Raw genomic sequence first — 16,854 nt, forward strand, 5'->3', positions numbered from 1 at the left:
GATAAACTTCTCAACTTAGTCCTAAAGGAAGGTACTATATCGAAAGAAGTGGAGTCTATTTTTATTACCTTCTTTGAACATTATTATAATTCATTGGAATGTCCAAAATCCAAAATTATGATCAAGAGGGAGTTGTTCAATATAACGAAAAATTAGTGTTAACGCGCAAGTAGGTAATTTTTAATTTTAATTCAATTTACTTCCATTACACACGCCAGTTGATAAATTTTCGATTAATGTACTTACCTATGAGTTTTGATTGTTTTTAGGTACTTGTAAATTCAATTGTGTTCTTTTAAACATGTATTTTTAGAGTAGGATGTTTTTATTCCTATAGTTTATTCGTTTTTCATATTTTATTCACAGATTTTATCATTTTCAAGCTCAACCAACAATATCACTTGTATTTGTGTACAGTATACTGTTGAAATAATTCTAGAATTCTCAAAAATATCTTTGAATTTTCCAAAAACTTCCTTATTTACAATTAGAAAATTACAGCAGGATGTGTAGTTTACCACAAAATGTACAAAAATAAGTTTCTGATAAGCCAGGCGGATTTTCAAAGACCCGATGAAAATTCATGCCTTGACATCAAGAATTATTTCTGAACATGTCGTAAAATTGGGAGGAAATGAGTATGGTTTTTTGAGAATGTTTCAACATATTCTAAAATTTGTCAAGTCATCAAGTAAGTAATTTTTATTAGGTTTTAGAAGAATGCTTCGTAAAATTTTATGTGAACATATTTAATATACTTAATATGAAAAAAATTTAATTTAATTAAAACTGTAGTTTTTTAGTTTAAAAAAATGATATTTTGTGTGGGAAAATGTGAAGGGGAGGGTGTTGTGGTAGAAAACCTTTGTTCGTGTTGGGTAGGTTAGGGTGAGCATATGTACTCTTTGAGGCCACATGTGTTAAGGACTAAGGTCACAATTTGTAGCCCATATGTGGGCTCAATCCACACTAAATGAAGTAATTCCTTTAGCAATCGAAAAGTATGGATGGGAAATCAAAGCTGATGGAATGATCGAACCGATTATGTGCCTGAAAGAATCGGCGCCTACAGCGATTTTACAGCCAATTAAATTTTGCCGGTAAAAAAAATGCTCAGAGAGGTGCAGCTGCGCAAAAAATGGCTTGGACTGCACGGATTTGTGTATACCTACTTGTGTAAATTGTGAAAACACATTAATAATTAAAGATGGATACTGCAGCTCCAGATGACAAAATATACAGTATGGTGACTTTATTGTGAATTAGATACCTACTGATCTACTTATAAGGGGGTGGGCCATAGGAAGGGGAGTGGCTAAAAAAAAGGCACCCGAGATAATTTTTTGGCCTGGATTAAGAATCAGTCATCAGATCGCTTTTAACATTCTGAGCGAACGGATGAGGTAATTCGACCAGACTATAACTTCCCAAAAATTGAATGAGAAGTTTCAGTTTGGTCTCTCTGATATTAAAAAAAATCCGAAACATATTGTAGCATCAGAAATTAAACGTGTTAACAAGATTTCAACGGAGAAAAGAAACGATATAATCAAACTGCTAGAAAAACACTTTGGAAAGTCATGGAGAAATTTGGATGGGTATTGTAAATAAAGAGGTGACTAGTGAGTGTATTGAAGAAGCACCGTAGTTGATTGTATCTTAGTTGATTCAGCCGATTCAGGCAATTTATGATTTTAATTTTTGTTATCAATGAACTTTCATTGGGACGCTCCCTCTCACTCAGCCAGTTTTCTGTTCTTTGGGTATCTTTAAGGTGAGGCAAATTTATTACATCACTGTGTTATCTCTGATGCACAGGTGTAGAGACGCATTTGGCTATGCTGTGGGGGTGGGATGTACTAGACCTGCTGCGTCAGGTGTTGTTCCGCTTCCTGGCTGGAGAAAGTCAATGTCTAGGTCAGTTTTTCGATACTTTGCTGCCCATCTGTACAACAGTTTGCCAGTGGAATGTAAAAATGCGAGTGTAAATGGTTTCAAAAGAATGATTGAGGAATATGTGTCATCCATCCTAGATGAATGAATGTTAGTGTGGTGTACCGAGCTATTACAGCAAGTTGTTTGAAATTATTAATTGTAGGGTATTGTTCGCTCTCTGGTTTTTCTATTTTCTAGTGGCTGAGTGTTGGTTAATTATTTATTTATCTACTTATCTATCTATTTGTTTCTTTATTTCATTTATTTTTATCATTTTCTTATTTTTGTATTTTTGTTTCTGTCTGTTTAATGAGGAGAGAGCCGATCCCCCGCTCACCGAAAGGTACTGGTGGGGTCGTAATATGTATCTATTAATAAGATTGTACTGTACGAAAGAAATAAATAAATGTATGTATGTAAATGTAAAAATGTAAGTTCAACCAAAAAATTTGATTTTCAATTTGTTTTCCTTGTACATAATAAAGATATTATCTACAGTCAATTTGTATTTTTTGTTCCCTTCAAGTTGTTTTATTTTTGTATTGATCTGAAATTTTTTCAGGTTCTTCAACTTTAACATAATTTTTTTCTTTAAAGTTTGTATCAAAAATGTCAGCTTTTTAATTCGTTTTCACTTGTATTAATAAGATAAGATAGTCAATTTTTTTATTTTTGTTATTAAAGAACTTTATTAGGTAATATGAATTTTTTTAAAGCTTTTGACCAACAAATTTTAATTTCTCAATGTAATTTGTTTTCGTTTGCAAGTATTATAAAGATTAACCTCGTCGATTTGTGAGTTTTGTTCTGGTAATTTTTGAGATTTATTTTCATTTGTACATATGAATAAGATTCAGTGAATTTGTATAATGTTTGTTCCTTAAGATTATTATTTTTATATTTATCTGAATTTTTTCAGGTTCTTTTGGATGATATGTAACATGATTTCTTTTTTTCAAGTTTGGCAAAAAAATATAAATTTTGCAGTTTTTTTCATTTGTAATTTGTATCAATAAAATTAATTTTTTTGCTTAAAAAAAGACAAAACTTCGTATAAATTTCCAAATAAATGGTCTAAAAATGCAGTATTATTTTTATTTCTCAAACATTACAAGCTTTCCTAAACGTTTAGCACGATATTGCTAAAAAAAATTCAAAGAAGTAAGGTTGGAGGCAAAACTTTACTTCTCCAAACTTGAAGCCGCTCAGGAACTCTTACGGCAACGCGTAGGGAGGCATGAAATCCACCAATTAATTTTTTTTTGTGACTTCAATGATCAAAAATTTGAGAAAAAATGATCAAAATCCTGAGATTATGTTAGTCGGGGAGCCCGCAGATCTATTGCATCCCCCCTCCCATTGATCCTACGGAAAAACTTTTTCTTAAAGAGAGAGTCCTAAGAAACATGTCTAGCCCTTGACCTAAAAAAAAAGTGGCCCTACTTACAAAATGGCGCCCATTCTGATTGACAAGTCAGCCAAAAAATCAGATTTTGGGTTCCAACATAGGACTTGCATGAAATTTTTCAAACCGTACAAAGTTAGATCGAAAGATCAGGCAAACATTTATCACCTGTCAAAATTTAAAGTATTGAAGTGCCTTTTTCGATTTTTGGTGAATTTTTTAAAATCAAATTCAGGCCAAAAATGAGAGAAAAAATCAAAATTTTACCAAATTAACCAAGAAAGCTGAAACTCGGGATATATCCCATTTTCGACCCGCCAAATCGATTGGAAACTATTTCAACCCGTTTTGAGCAGTTCTGGGCCTCCAGCAGATTTTTGAAACTCGAAATTCCCACAAAATTTCATCAAATGCAGTTGGAAAGCCAAAATTTATTCTTCAAACTAATTTCGATACGTCACGAAGTCGTTTTGGAGCCTCCGGCGACTTTTGAAAATTACTGGAGCCTCCAGTAGATTTTTGAAACTGGGAAATTTCATCAAATGGCCACGAAGTTGGCTGCAGGTAGATTTCAAGTCGTTTTGGAGCCTCCGGCAACTTTTTGAAAATTACTAGGGCCTCCAGCAGATTTTTGAAACTTCAAATTTCCCAAAATTTCATCAAATGGAGATGGAAAGCCGAAATTCATTCTGTAAACTAATTTCAATACGCTACGAAGTCGACTGCTGTTGGGTTCAAAGTCGTTTTGGAGCCACCAGTGACTTTTTGAAAAGTTGTAAAGCGTATTTTGGAAAATTGAAATTTCCAAAAAGTAGCTGGAAGCTTCAAAACCATTTGAAACCACCCAGCAGCCAACTTCCTATCGTATTGAAATTAGCTTGCGAAGTAAATTTCAGCTTGCTAACTCCAGTTGATAAAATGTTGTGGGAATCTCAAGTTTCAAAAATCTGGTGGAGACTCCAGTAATTTCCAAAAAGTCGCTGGAAACTCCAAAACGACTTGAAATCTACCTGCAGTCGACTTCGTAGCGTATTGAAATTAGATAGTTCGCAAAATGAATTTCGGCTTTCCATCTCCATTTGATGAAATTTTGGGAACTTTCGAGTTTCAAAAATCTGCTGGAGGCTCCAGACCTGCTCAAAACTGTTTCCAATCGATTTGGTGTGTCGAAAATAGGGTATATCCCAAATTTCAGCTTTCTTGCTCAATTTGGTAAAATTTTGATTTTTTCCATCATTTTTGGACTGAATTTGATTTTCAAAAATTCACCAAAAATCGAAAAAGGCACTTCAGCATTTGAAATTCTGACAGGTGATAAATTTTTGCCTGATCTTTCGACTTACCTTTGTACGGTTTAGAAAATATCGGCTGTATCCAATCACATAGTTGATTTTTATTTTTTTTTTAAATAATGATTCTGAAGGATTTTACTGAAAATATGGATCAAATCCTAAAATTTTGCACTATTTCTTTTTTACAGGACAAATCTTTTAGAAAAATGATCAAAGTCACTTTTTTGGCCATTTTTGCCGAAAAAAAGTGACTTGCAAGTGAAATAGTGACCGAATTTCAGGCATGCTTATAGGGTAGGTATTCAACAAACATATGGGTCACTATCGTCATGTTGGTACGAAAATATTAGACGTATGTACGTATTACCTCGGCATTTTAGGTTACGATTTTGCGCTTTTCTCAAAATGTTCGAAAATGGATCGCGTCAAACTTACACAGTAGGTATATAAGTCCAAGTACAAGTAAGTAAGTACGCACATCACACAATGAAAAAGTTTCCGCTCACAGTAACACCTCTACCTCTGATGACTACACCTCACCTATACCTAGGTACCTGCCATCTTATACAACGTGAACGACACCAAAGGACCTACATATACTTACGAGGAAAGAGAGAAGCGCCTAGAGAAGATTAAAATATAATGAACCCGTGAGAAAACCTACTACGGATGAAATATGCAAATATTAGCAAACAATGAAACGTAAACCACTGCTGGAGCATTATACCTGCATTAAAAACACATCGTTTTTAATATTATTATAACTGATACGCGATCAAAATTATCGAATTAATGCCTACCTATACAGAATTACATACGCATAGCAATTGTTTTACGTTCGCATAAGTCATTTTTTCTGCCCTTCGTCGTAATACATTATACAATCTATACTAATAATCTAAGCTCTATATCTATCTTACGAACGTTTCACGAACCAAGATTCATTACTCGTTGGTGGGTTAATTAATCGCGAATTCATTAAGGTAGGTACGTGAATAATTTCTTCGCTACTCTAGCACAGTACGTGTTCGGGCTACTGGCCGAGAGATTCCTAATCTATAATATATTTTTTATAACGGTGCAAAAGTTTTTTCAACTCGTAAATTGTGACGCTACAAGTATATACCAGTTAATATTAGAAAAAATTGAAACGAAAAAAACATTTCGGAATTGTATAGTGATGGTGTCTCGGTACCGAGAAAGTTACTCGAGTTTTATTCGTTGTTAATACTACAATTGTTACGATGAAATTCGTTTTTCATTACGGTTTGCAAAATTACATAATATTTTTTCTATTTTTATATTGTCAACGATTCGTTGTATTTGTACAAACGAACCATGCAGCAGATGATCCACACAGTATTGATGGAGTTCACCAGTCGGAATCCCATAACGAGGTATTTTATGATTCAGAATCCCATACTTACCCATCTGCTTCCGCGTACGAATCCAATACTCACCCGATAAGCCGAAACAATCATGACGAATTCCCAGACTCTCAAACTCGCCAATTTCATACTGATGGATTTCAAACCCAAGAAACCAAAAATTTCATATCGATTATCTCGAAAAGTTTCCTACAAAGAATTCCGACGACTCGTATTGTATATTCAAAACTCAATCGTAAGTACAAGTGTACTATGTACCTACTACCTACCTACTTAGCTCCTATAGTACAATATATTGTGATGTGATTTCGAGACACTTAAACGTGATAAAATTACGTTCTTGCTCCTTTTCCCCCATACGTGCAGATACTAATTATTGGCCTTTTAACATGGAACGTGTCAGATTACCTCCTGGATATCAGTCTCCTATTAATATTCATACCGATAGAATTGACAAAATAAGTATGCCTCCTCTGGATACGCATTCGTACGAAGAACTCGACGACTCTGCGGAACTCATCTGTTTCAATGCTGGACATACGAGTAATTATTACGAATTGATTATACATTAAGATATGCCTGACTTTGGGTGGGTATTTTATAAGTTAGGTACGTAGATAGGTATTTTGTTCGTGAAATTGATTTTCTTCGAATACCTAATTATTAATTAACCAAGTAACTGAGAGAGCAGGTAAGTATATTTAAAGGTGAAACCAATTTAGGTGTAGAATTATCTGTCAATATTTTTGGCGCATGATGATTCAGTCAGTACATCGAAACAGACGAGACCTACTTCGGATGATGATTTACGAACAACTTGAAAGAAAAATTGTAGGTTTATAGGTACCTAGATTATCTGTACCGTCGTCGATAACAAGTCCTAAGAAATATATTTTCCTGCAGGGAGGGATTACATAGTAGCAGTTTCCGATTACTAATGATTAATTGATTAATTTCGCATGATAATGAATTAGATTCAAACGAATAGATAATTAGAAAGCAATTTGTGCTCGATCGGTGTAATCATCTAGATCTTACGATGGTGCGAATAAATTAATTCGATAAGTATCAAGACTCGAATTAATACATACTTAAATTACTCTCGATTTTTTTCTCACATGTTCAATATTTCACCATTTGAAGCATTTAGCACATTTTTTCGCTGGGTATACTTATAGCCCGTGGTGAACGCGTAAGACTCGATCATAGAATCTTGAATGGCATGACATTGACATCGGTAAAATTTGCAAAATTAGGTTACGCACGTAATTTGCATATCTTCAAGGCATTGTAGCGGTCAATTTGCTTGTCAAGGTTTAGCTCCAGGCTCTGGAGACAACAGACAGTTAATTTTTTATGCGATAGATTTAAATAGGTACGTCCCTACTTCACGTCCGGAAATCCGGAATTGAAGCGATTACAGAGTGACTACTGAACCCAAAGCAAATTTCTAGCTTTTTTTGCCTCTCCTCATATTTAGGCATAGATAATCTTTGCTACCTCCCCTCAACATTAAAAAAAACTTTTCTTCAAAAATTTTGTCGGGAGCCCGCATACGGATCTATTGCATCCCCCCCCCTAACGGTTGATCCTCCGGGACAACTTGCGTTCCAACATAGGACTTGCACGACATTTTTTAAACCGTACAAAGGTAGATCGAAAGATCTGACCAAATTTCAAGTGCCAAAGTGCAATTATCGATTTTTGGTGAACTTTTGAAAATGAAATTAAGGCCAAAAATTAGGGGAAAAATCAAAATTTTGCCAAATTGACCAGGATAGGTGAAATTTGGGATATGTACTTACTCTATTTTCTACACGCCAAATCGACTGGAAACGATTTAGAACCGTTTAGAGCAGTTCTGGAGCCTCCAGCAGATTTTTGAAACTCGAAATTTCCCAAAATTTCATCAAAATGGAGATGGGATGCCGAAATTCATTCTGCGAACCATAATTTCAATACGCTACGAAGTCGACTGCAGGTAGATTTCAAGCCGTTTTAGAGCTTCCAGCAACTTTTTGAAAATTACTGGAGTCACCAGATTTTAGAAAATTGAAATTCGCACAACATTTTATGAATGGAGTTAGCAAGCTGAAATTTACTTCGCAAACTAATTTCAATACGATGGTGATTTCAAATGATTTTGAAGCTTCCAGCTACTTTTTGGAAATTTCAATTCTCCCAAAAAAAAAGTCGCTGGAGGCTCCAAAACGACTTGAAATTCACCTGCAGTCGACTTCGTAGCGTATTGAAATTAGTTTGCAAAATGAATTTCGGCTTTCCAATTCCATTTTGATGAAATTTTGTGGGAATTTCGAGTTTCAAAAATCTGCTGGAGGCTCCAGAACTGCTCAAAACGGTTTGAAACAGTTTCCAATCGATTTGTCATGTCGAAAATAGGGTACATTCCAAATTTCAACTTTCTTGGTGAATTTGGTAAAATTTTATTTTTTTCCCTCATTTTTGGCCTAAATTTGATTTTTAAAAATTCACCAAAAATCGAAAAAAGCACTTTTAGCACTTGAAATTGTGACAGGTGATAAATTTTTGCCTGATCTTTCGATCTACCTTTGTACGGGTTAAAAAATTTCGTACAAGTTCTATGTTAGAAAGCAAAATCTGCGATTTCGGCTGACTTGTCAATCAAAATAGCCGCCATTTTGTAAGTAGGGCCACTCATTTTTTGAGGACAAGGGCTAGAAATGTTCCTTAGGACTCTCCTTCTAAGAAAAAAGTTGTGCCGGAGAATCGACCGGAGGGGGGGGGGGTGCAATAGATCCTTAAGCGGGCTCCCCGACTAAAATTTAAGATAATTTTTCGAAAACTCTTCATACCTATTGAATGGTTATTTTATCGAAATGAAGGCAAAATTACTTACTGCTCAAGCGAAGGAAGACGAAAAAAATTTTTTGAACTAATTGGTCTAAAAAACGAAAAAAATACCATTTTGTATACGTTTTATATTTTACATTTTCACCGGAGCACAACAGCATCATAAATTTTGAAAATTTTGAGGTTCTGTTCAGAAAAAAATGAGAAATTTGAACTTTTCAAATGGTTTGGGTATTTACGAGTACATATTTCTAAAATTGTCCTATTCAATTCAATTTTTGAATTCTTAAAATTTTTGAAAGTATAGCATCTTGAATAGCCCGAGCGAAGCGAAGGCAGAAGCTTTGAAAAATTTGTAATCCGAAAAGTAAAATAACATCAGTTTTAATGAAAGGATTCAATTTTTGCTGATCTCAACATTTTTCAAAATTGGTGGGAAAAGTTCAATTTTTTTAAAAGAGATTTTCGATGTGAACAGGGATTGTCCTCAAATTTTTCTCAAAAATGGTAACTTCAGTAACACCAAAAAAGCTAAAAAAAAGTAACCAGAAAAAAATCTTCAAAATTCAAATAAAGACCATTTTTAAAAAACTAGTGAAAGCTCAAAACTGGTAATAAAGTATCAACACTTCGAAAGTAAACTAGATAAAAATTCAACAAAGCAGCTTGAAAAAAATATTGGATTCTGGGAACATGATCGAAAAAACGTGCCGAACTAATGAAAAAAAAAAATGCAAAATTGAAAGAGGGGGAAGTCGTCCACCGAAATAGGGAGAAAGTGAATTTAATCTTATCCGAAACCATTATCAAAAATTGAACACAAAAATACCAATTGTAAAATAGCAAAAATATAGACACGAGCGAAGATTTGATGAAAAAAATTATTCGAGCGTTGAGAAAGAATGAACAATAATTGTGAAAAATTTCGTAATTGAAAAAGATCATTTAAGAACTGAAAACTTATTAAAATCAAAGATAAAGAACGGGGGGGGGGGGCTTGCAATCCAAATGAAAATCATTTCAAAAATTCGAATACAAAAAAATGTACCGTGTTTCAGAAAGGAAAAAAATCCTCAATTTCGTGAGAAAAAGACATCAAAAAATCTGGCAAAAATTGACACACGTTTTAAAAAGAAGAAAAAAAAGAAATTCTACTAAAATTCAAGTTGAAAAAAATTACGAGGATCTCAGAAAAAAGTAAAAAATACGAATCAAGTCTTAAAATCAAAAAAAAAAAAAAAAAACTGTAAGTAAAAAGAAGATTTTCACAAAAATTTAAACAGAAAAAAAAATACTATACTTATTCAGCGCAAAATTAGGAGGAAATTTCATAAAAATCACGAAAATTCAAGAAAAAAGGTTTCGGCGAAATTAAGTAAGAACAAAAATTTATTCAGAAAAACGAATCGATAAAATTCAAAATGAAATTATGGAAGGGATGAAAAAAAAAATTTCAATCAAAACTCAAGACGATTCGAAAGAAAAAAAATTGTTTAAAGAGAGAGGAAATCCCGAGGATCTTCCTCATAACTGAGAGTGAACTGAGAGTTGAAGAGAAAGGAGAGGGGAATCTCAACGAATGAAAGATATCAAGATTCTGAAAAAAAATCCACCACAAAAGATGAAAACAAAAATAAATAAACTCATCAAATTTTGAAGAAGCTTTTCTCCCTCCCTGAAAAAAATATTCAAAATTAAAAGAAATCGTAACTTTTGGAAGATGAAAAATCATAATTCCACAAAAATTGTAAACAAAACTAGACAGCTGCGCCTGGCGCAGCTGTAACAGTGTGCGTAGCCTCTTTAGTTAGGAAAGCACAACAAAATTTCAAAAAAAGACGCAACTTCGAAAAAAGCACAACGCGACTTCAAAATAATAAGCACAATGTGATTTTGAAAAAAAAACACAATTTTGAAAAAAAGCACCGCAAATTTTAAAAATAGATCGAGATTTCAAAAAAGATCACAAAAAAAGCACCGCAAATTCAAAAAATAGGAGATTTCCAAAAAAAAGCGCAACGCAACTTTGAAAAAAAGCGACTGGGATTTTGAAAGCAGAACGCAATCACGATTTTAAAAAAAAGCACATTGCAAATTTGAAAAAAGGCACAACGCGTTTTTAGAAAGAAAAGCACAACGCGATTTTGAAAAAAAAGCATGACGCGATTTTTTAAAAAAAAGTACAACGCGATTTCCGAAAAAAAGCACAACGCAAACTTTGAAAAAAAGCAAAACGCAAACTTTGGAAAAAAACAACGCGATTTCAAAAAAAGCACAACGCAAACTTCAAACAAAAAGCACGACGCAATTTTTAAAAAAAAGCACAACGTAATTTTGAAAAAAAAAGCACAACGCGATTTCAGAAAGAAAAGCACAACGCAATTTTAAAAAAAAAAGCAGAACGCGATTTAAAAAAAAAGCAGAATGTGATTTTAGAAAAAAAGCACAACGCAATTTTTAAAAAGAAAGCACAACGCGATTTCAAAAAAAAACAGAACGTGATTTTCAAAAAAAAGCACAACGCGAACTTTCGAAAAAAAAGCACAACACAATTTTGAAAAAAAGCACAACGCGATTTCAAAAAAAAAAAACAGAACATGATTTTGGAAAAAAAAGCACGACGCGATTTTGAAAAAAAAGCACAACGCAGTTTTTAAAAAAAGCACAACACGTCTTCGTAAAAAAAAAAGCACAACGCAATTACGGAAAAAAGCACAACACGTCTTCGTAAAAAAAAGCACAACGCAATTTCGGAAAAAAGCACAACCCGATTTCGAAAAAAAAGCACAACGGGAGCTTCAAAAAAAAGCACAACGCAAATTTTCAAAAAAAAAAGCACAACGCGAATTTTAGAAAAAAAAGCACAACGCGATTTTGAAAAGAAGCACAACGCGATCTTTAAAAAAAGGACAACCGGATTTCGAAAAAAAGCACAACAGGAGCTTCAAAAAAAAGCACAACGCGAATTTTCAAAAAAAAGCACAACGCGATTTTAAGAAAAAAAGCACAACGCAATTTTTAAAAAAAACACAACGCGATTTTGAAAAGAAGCACAACGCAAATTTGCAAAAAAAAGCACCGTGCAAATTTGAAAAAAAGCACCACGCAATTTTGAAAAAAGCACAACGCGATTTCAAATAAATCTCAATGCGATATCAAAAAAAAAAGCACAACACAAATTTGTAAAAAAAGAAGCACTGCGCGAATTTGATAAAAAGCACTACACACTTTTGAAAAAAAGCGCAAATAAATTTCAAAAATGAAAACGCAATCTCAAAAAAAAGCACAAAGCGATTTTGAAAAAACGCACAACAAGCAGCACAACGCGATTTTGAAAAGAAGCACAATGCAAATTTGCAAAAAAAAGCACCCCGCAAATTTGAAAAAAGCACCACACGATTTTGAAAAAAGCACAACGCGATTTCAAAAAAAGCAAAATGCGATATCGAAAAAAAGCACAACGCAAATTTGCAAAAATGAAAACGCAATTTTGAAAAAAAAGCACAATGCAATTTTGAAAAAAAGCACTACACAATTTTGAAAAAAAGCGCAATTTAATTTCAAAAATGAAAACGCAATTTTGAAAAAAAAGCACAACGCGATTTCGAAAAAAGGCACAACGCGATTTCGAAAAAAGCACAACGCAATTTTGAAAAAAAACCACACCATTTTGAAAAAAGCACTACACGATTTTGAAAAAAATGCACTACACAATTTTGAAAAAAAGCACTACATGATTTTGAAAAAAAGCACAACGCGATTTCAAAAAAAAAGCACAATGGGATTTTTAAAAAAAAAAACACGACGTGATTTCCAAAAAAAAGCACAGCGCGATTTTAAAAAAAAAGCACCACGCAATTTCGGGAAAAAAGGCACAACGCGATTTCAATTAAAAAAGCAAGACGCGATTTCGAAAACAAAAGCACACCGCGATTTTGAAAAAAAAAGCACAACACAATTATGAAAAAAACACGAAAAAACGCGATTTTGAAAAGAAAAACATGAAAAAAACGCGATTTTGAAAAAAAAGCACAACGCGATTTTTAAAAAAAGCACCACGTGATTTCAGAAAAAAAAGCACAACGTGATTTCAATAAAAAAAGCACGACGCGATTTTGAAAACAAAAGCACACCGCAATTTTGAAAAAAAAAAGCACAACACAATTATGAAAAAAAAAACATGAAAAAAACGCGATTTTGAAAAAAAAACCACAACACAATTTTGAAAAGAAAGCACCACGCGATTTCAGAAAAAAAAAGCACAACGCGATTTCAGAAAAAAAAAGCACAACGCGATTTCAAAAACAAAAGCACACCGCGATTTTGAAAAAAAAGCACAACAGGATTATGAAAAAAAAAACATGAAAAAGAACGCAATTTTGAAAAAAAAAGCACAACACGATTTTGAAAAAAAAGCACAATGCGATACTGAAAGTTCAAAAGCTTGAAAACACAATGCGATTAAAAAAGCACTACGCGAATACGAAAGCTTGAAAGCAGTATGCAACATCGAATGCACAGCACATTACTGAAAGCTCGAAAGTATAATGCGACACAGATAGAACTTCTCTGGAGCACAGCCAAAGCACAAATGACGGGTGGGATTTGACTACTAAGGGTAACCACCTGCTTTCATTGTCTAGGTACAGAATGTGTGTAAATGAAACACCTGCAGGTGCAGGTGTTCTAAAAACCTTTCTCAAAATTGAACAATAGAGAAAATTTTATAACCCCCTGTGGTGTTACATTTAGGTATAAGCGAGACAATAGGCGGCAAATCACTTTGAATCAAATTTGAAATGTTTGAAATTGAACAATGGGAAAGATAACACTGTGGATAAGAATATTTTCGGACACCTGCTGTGTTACATTTTAAAACTGGTGTCGGCGTTGCTTTTGATAAATATAACACCACATGGGGTCGGCTTCGCTTTTGATAAAATCTTTTCCATTGTTCAATTTTAACAAAATAAATTCGAAAATTGAACAATAGAAAAGATATTAGAACCCCTGGGGTGTTACATAAATTTCAAAATTTATCTGAGGTCGGCTTTGCTTTTGTCGGCTTCGCTTTTGATATGGCCCTTTTCCCCTTTTTATTCTTTTTTTGGTACAAATTTTCGTAATTAATTGCAATTACTCAAGAAGCTAATTGAGTAATTGCAATTATAATTACGGCGTTCCATGCCTCATGTTACGCCGCATCTACGTAAAGAAATTTCAAAAAAATCGGCCCGTCCATCTAAGAGAACATTCGTTCCAAAGAATTTTTCCACTTTCAGACCGAAACCAATAGTGTGCTACGCACACTAAAAATCTCAAAATTTTTTAAAGCACAAGATCAGCAAAAAACTACTAAAATAAAGAAAAAAATCAGGCAAAATTAAGGCAAAAAAATGACCGGAATTTAGAGCAAAACTTAAATCGTGACAAATCGAAGTTGGAAAGTCTAATTTTAATCCGAAATTCTTAACTCACTGTTTATGCTGAAGTACCACAGCTTACAATGGATGAAATGACTGAAGTGTTGATAGTGATTAAAACTAAAGGAAGAGGGAAAAAAAGGAAATCCAATTCGAAAGTTTCAAGATGTCAAAACCAGAGGCATTCGCTTAAAAATACATATACTCGCGACTGGCAATATTACTCAATATTCACAACATGCGGAAAGATCTATGATAAAGTGACCGTTTCGTCTTTATTTATATTGTATAGTTATGGGTGGTCCTTAAACGCGCGACCCAAAAAAAATTACTATTTCTTCTGCTCCCAACCCTCAAAGTGGTGACCTCTCGTGGAAAAATAATTCCCCATTTTTCATTTTTTCCATTTTTGGAAAACTCTGGCTGCGGTCGTCAAAAATTAGAAAAAATCTAACTTCAAAGCAAAATTTTCAAAATTCAAAAATTTCAAGTTTCAACACTTTTAAAAAGTGTCTTGTGAGTGAAATGAACTCTCATGAGGATATTAACCCCATCCTTAGAAAATCAAGTCGGTCCCCCAGAATAGCTTAAATTCGTATTTTACAATAAATTTCAGCTATTTCAGGGGGTCAGCTTGGTTTTCAATGGAGGGGGCTAAAACCGTCATGAGAAATTATTATACTCGAAAGAGACTTTTTAGAAATAACAGAACTTGAAATTGAGAAATTTTAAAATTTTACAGTGAATTTGTACTTACTTCATATAAAATTTTTGCAAATTGAGGGGCCCACCGCAGCCCGAGTTTTTTGAAAATGAAAAAAATGAAAAATAGGGAATTATTTTTTCACCAGAGGTCTCCACTTCGTAGGTTGGGAGGGAAGAAAATCTCAACTTCAAAAATAAGGGCCACCCTAATCTACACACACATAAGGCTGTAGCTTTTTCAACACGTTGTAACCAAATTTATTTATTGTGATGTTTCAGTCGAATGTAAGGTAAAAAATGGCACAAATCCTCCGTACATTCAAGGAGGTCCATTACCAGCCAAATATATTTTCGACAACATGCATTGGCACTGGGGAAGTCGTTCGGCCGGCAGCGAGCATTTAATAAATGGAATACCGTAAGAAGATAAAAAATACATTATTATTAAAAAAAATTAAGGAGAGAAAAAAATCGATTTCCTGATAGGCCTGTTTTCTTCGGGACTTAATTTGTTCGATATTACCTACTTAATAAAAAATTTATATTACGATGAAAAATTATTCGATAGGGATACATATTTTTAGATATCTCGTTCAATTTTCCGATAAAATGATATAAATTTTACAATTTGATCAAGGTATGCTGCGGAAGTACACGTTGTTCACTACAAAGAGAAATATGGTTCGTTCGAGATGGCTAGAAAAAAGCAAGATGGATTGGCTATTTTTGCATTATTTGGAAGGGTAAGTTGTTGATGGTTTGAATTTTTCTTCAATACTGCGCCCTGCACCTATATAATCTTAATTCTACTCAAGTGCATTTCATTGTTTAGATCACATCGGACGATAACGATGATCTTGAAATACATTTCAATGATATCCTTCATCACTTGATAGTTCCTGCCAAAACACACGTGACGAAATGGCAAGACGTATTCAAATTTATACACAAAATTGTTCTAAACAATCAACAATGGATGACATATCCCGGATCTTTGACGAGTGCGCCTTATAAAGAAAGTGTGACGTGGTTAGTGTACTTTCAATGTTTCGATATATCGTCAAATCAGGTGAGGAAATTTCACTCAAATGTTCTACCCACTTATAGATCTTATGAGTCTGCTTCATTATTAATAATATTTTTTTTTCAGTTGGATGTGTTACGTTCGACACTAAGGAGCAAAGGGGGTAAAAACCTGGATCATAGAAGACCAGTATATGATATCAGAGGTGATAATCGACCTATGTTGGTGCAAAAGGGATCGCACGTATCAGTACAAAATATTTAAAAAATGTATACCAATTATTATGTAATAGTTGAATGCAATTCTGTGATATGCGTATAGTGAGTAAGGTAAATTATTGGTGTTCATAATAGAGCATATAGTTTATAAGACTATGGGCAGCTAGACTACAATTGACTGAGGGGAAAAATAATATTATGATTATTTTCCAATAGAATATTTTATGGATTATGGATACGAATACCTAGGTAACCCATGAAATTCATAAATAGAATCAAAATAGTAGTTCAACTTTCCGATTACGTCACATTATCGATTTTATTATTCAATAAAATATCAACGAAATTAGTTATTGATGAGCGTTGAATATTCAAAAAGGTCAGATGCCTGAAATATCTACCTAAATTAAAGGTAGATAAATCCAAATGTTAGGTCTGATAGTGTTTCATAAAATCGATTAATTGATAAAAATTAATTTTTCTAGAGCCTATACCTATACTCACGTAAGCTAATTTTTATAAAGTTTTATAAGAATTTTTTATCGATAAATATTCATGTAAAAAATAAATTTAGAACAATCTATAGTTTTTAATTTTACAATGCAGTCTGCACTTCGGCAGGAAATGTAACA

The 16,854-nt window shown here is 33.4% G+C and overlaps 1 protein-coding gene across 2 annotated transcripts; it reads left to right on the forward strand.

The window, feature by feature from the left end:
• Nucleotides 1-5,600: 5,600 nt before the first annotated feature.
• Nucleotides 5,601-16,803, forward strand: LOC135849899 (carbonic anhydrase 13-like). 2 transcript variants are annotated; one of them, XM_065370538.1, is made up of 7 exons: nt 5,601-6,255; nt 6,387-6,563; nt 15,260-15,398; nt 15,618-15,723; nt 15,813-16,049; nt 16,131-16,234; nt 16,370-16,803. In XM_065370538.1, the coding sequence occupies exons 1-7, from the start codon at nt 5,877-5,879 to the stop codon at nt 16,371-16,373; spliced, it is 1,146 nt and encodes a 381-aa protein (XP_065226610.1). In that variant the 5' UTR covers nt 5,601-5,876; the 3' UTR covers nt 16,374-16,803. The 2 variants fall into 2 exon arrangements, with proteins under 2 accessions (XP_065226610.1, XP_065226609.1); XM_065370537.1 differs by having other exon boundaries at nt 16,131-16,803.
• Nucleotides 16,804-16,854: the final 51 nt, after the last annotated feature.

Source organism: Planococcus citri, chromosome 1 (genome assembly GCF_950023065.1).
Source record: "Planococcus citri chromosome 1, ihPlaCitr1.1, whole genome shotgun sequence".
Lineage (NCBI taxonomy): Eukaryota > Metazoa > Arthropoda > Insecta > Hemiptera > Pseudococcidae > Planococcus > Planococcus citri.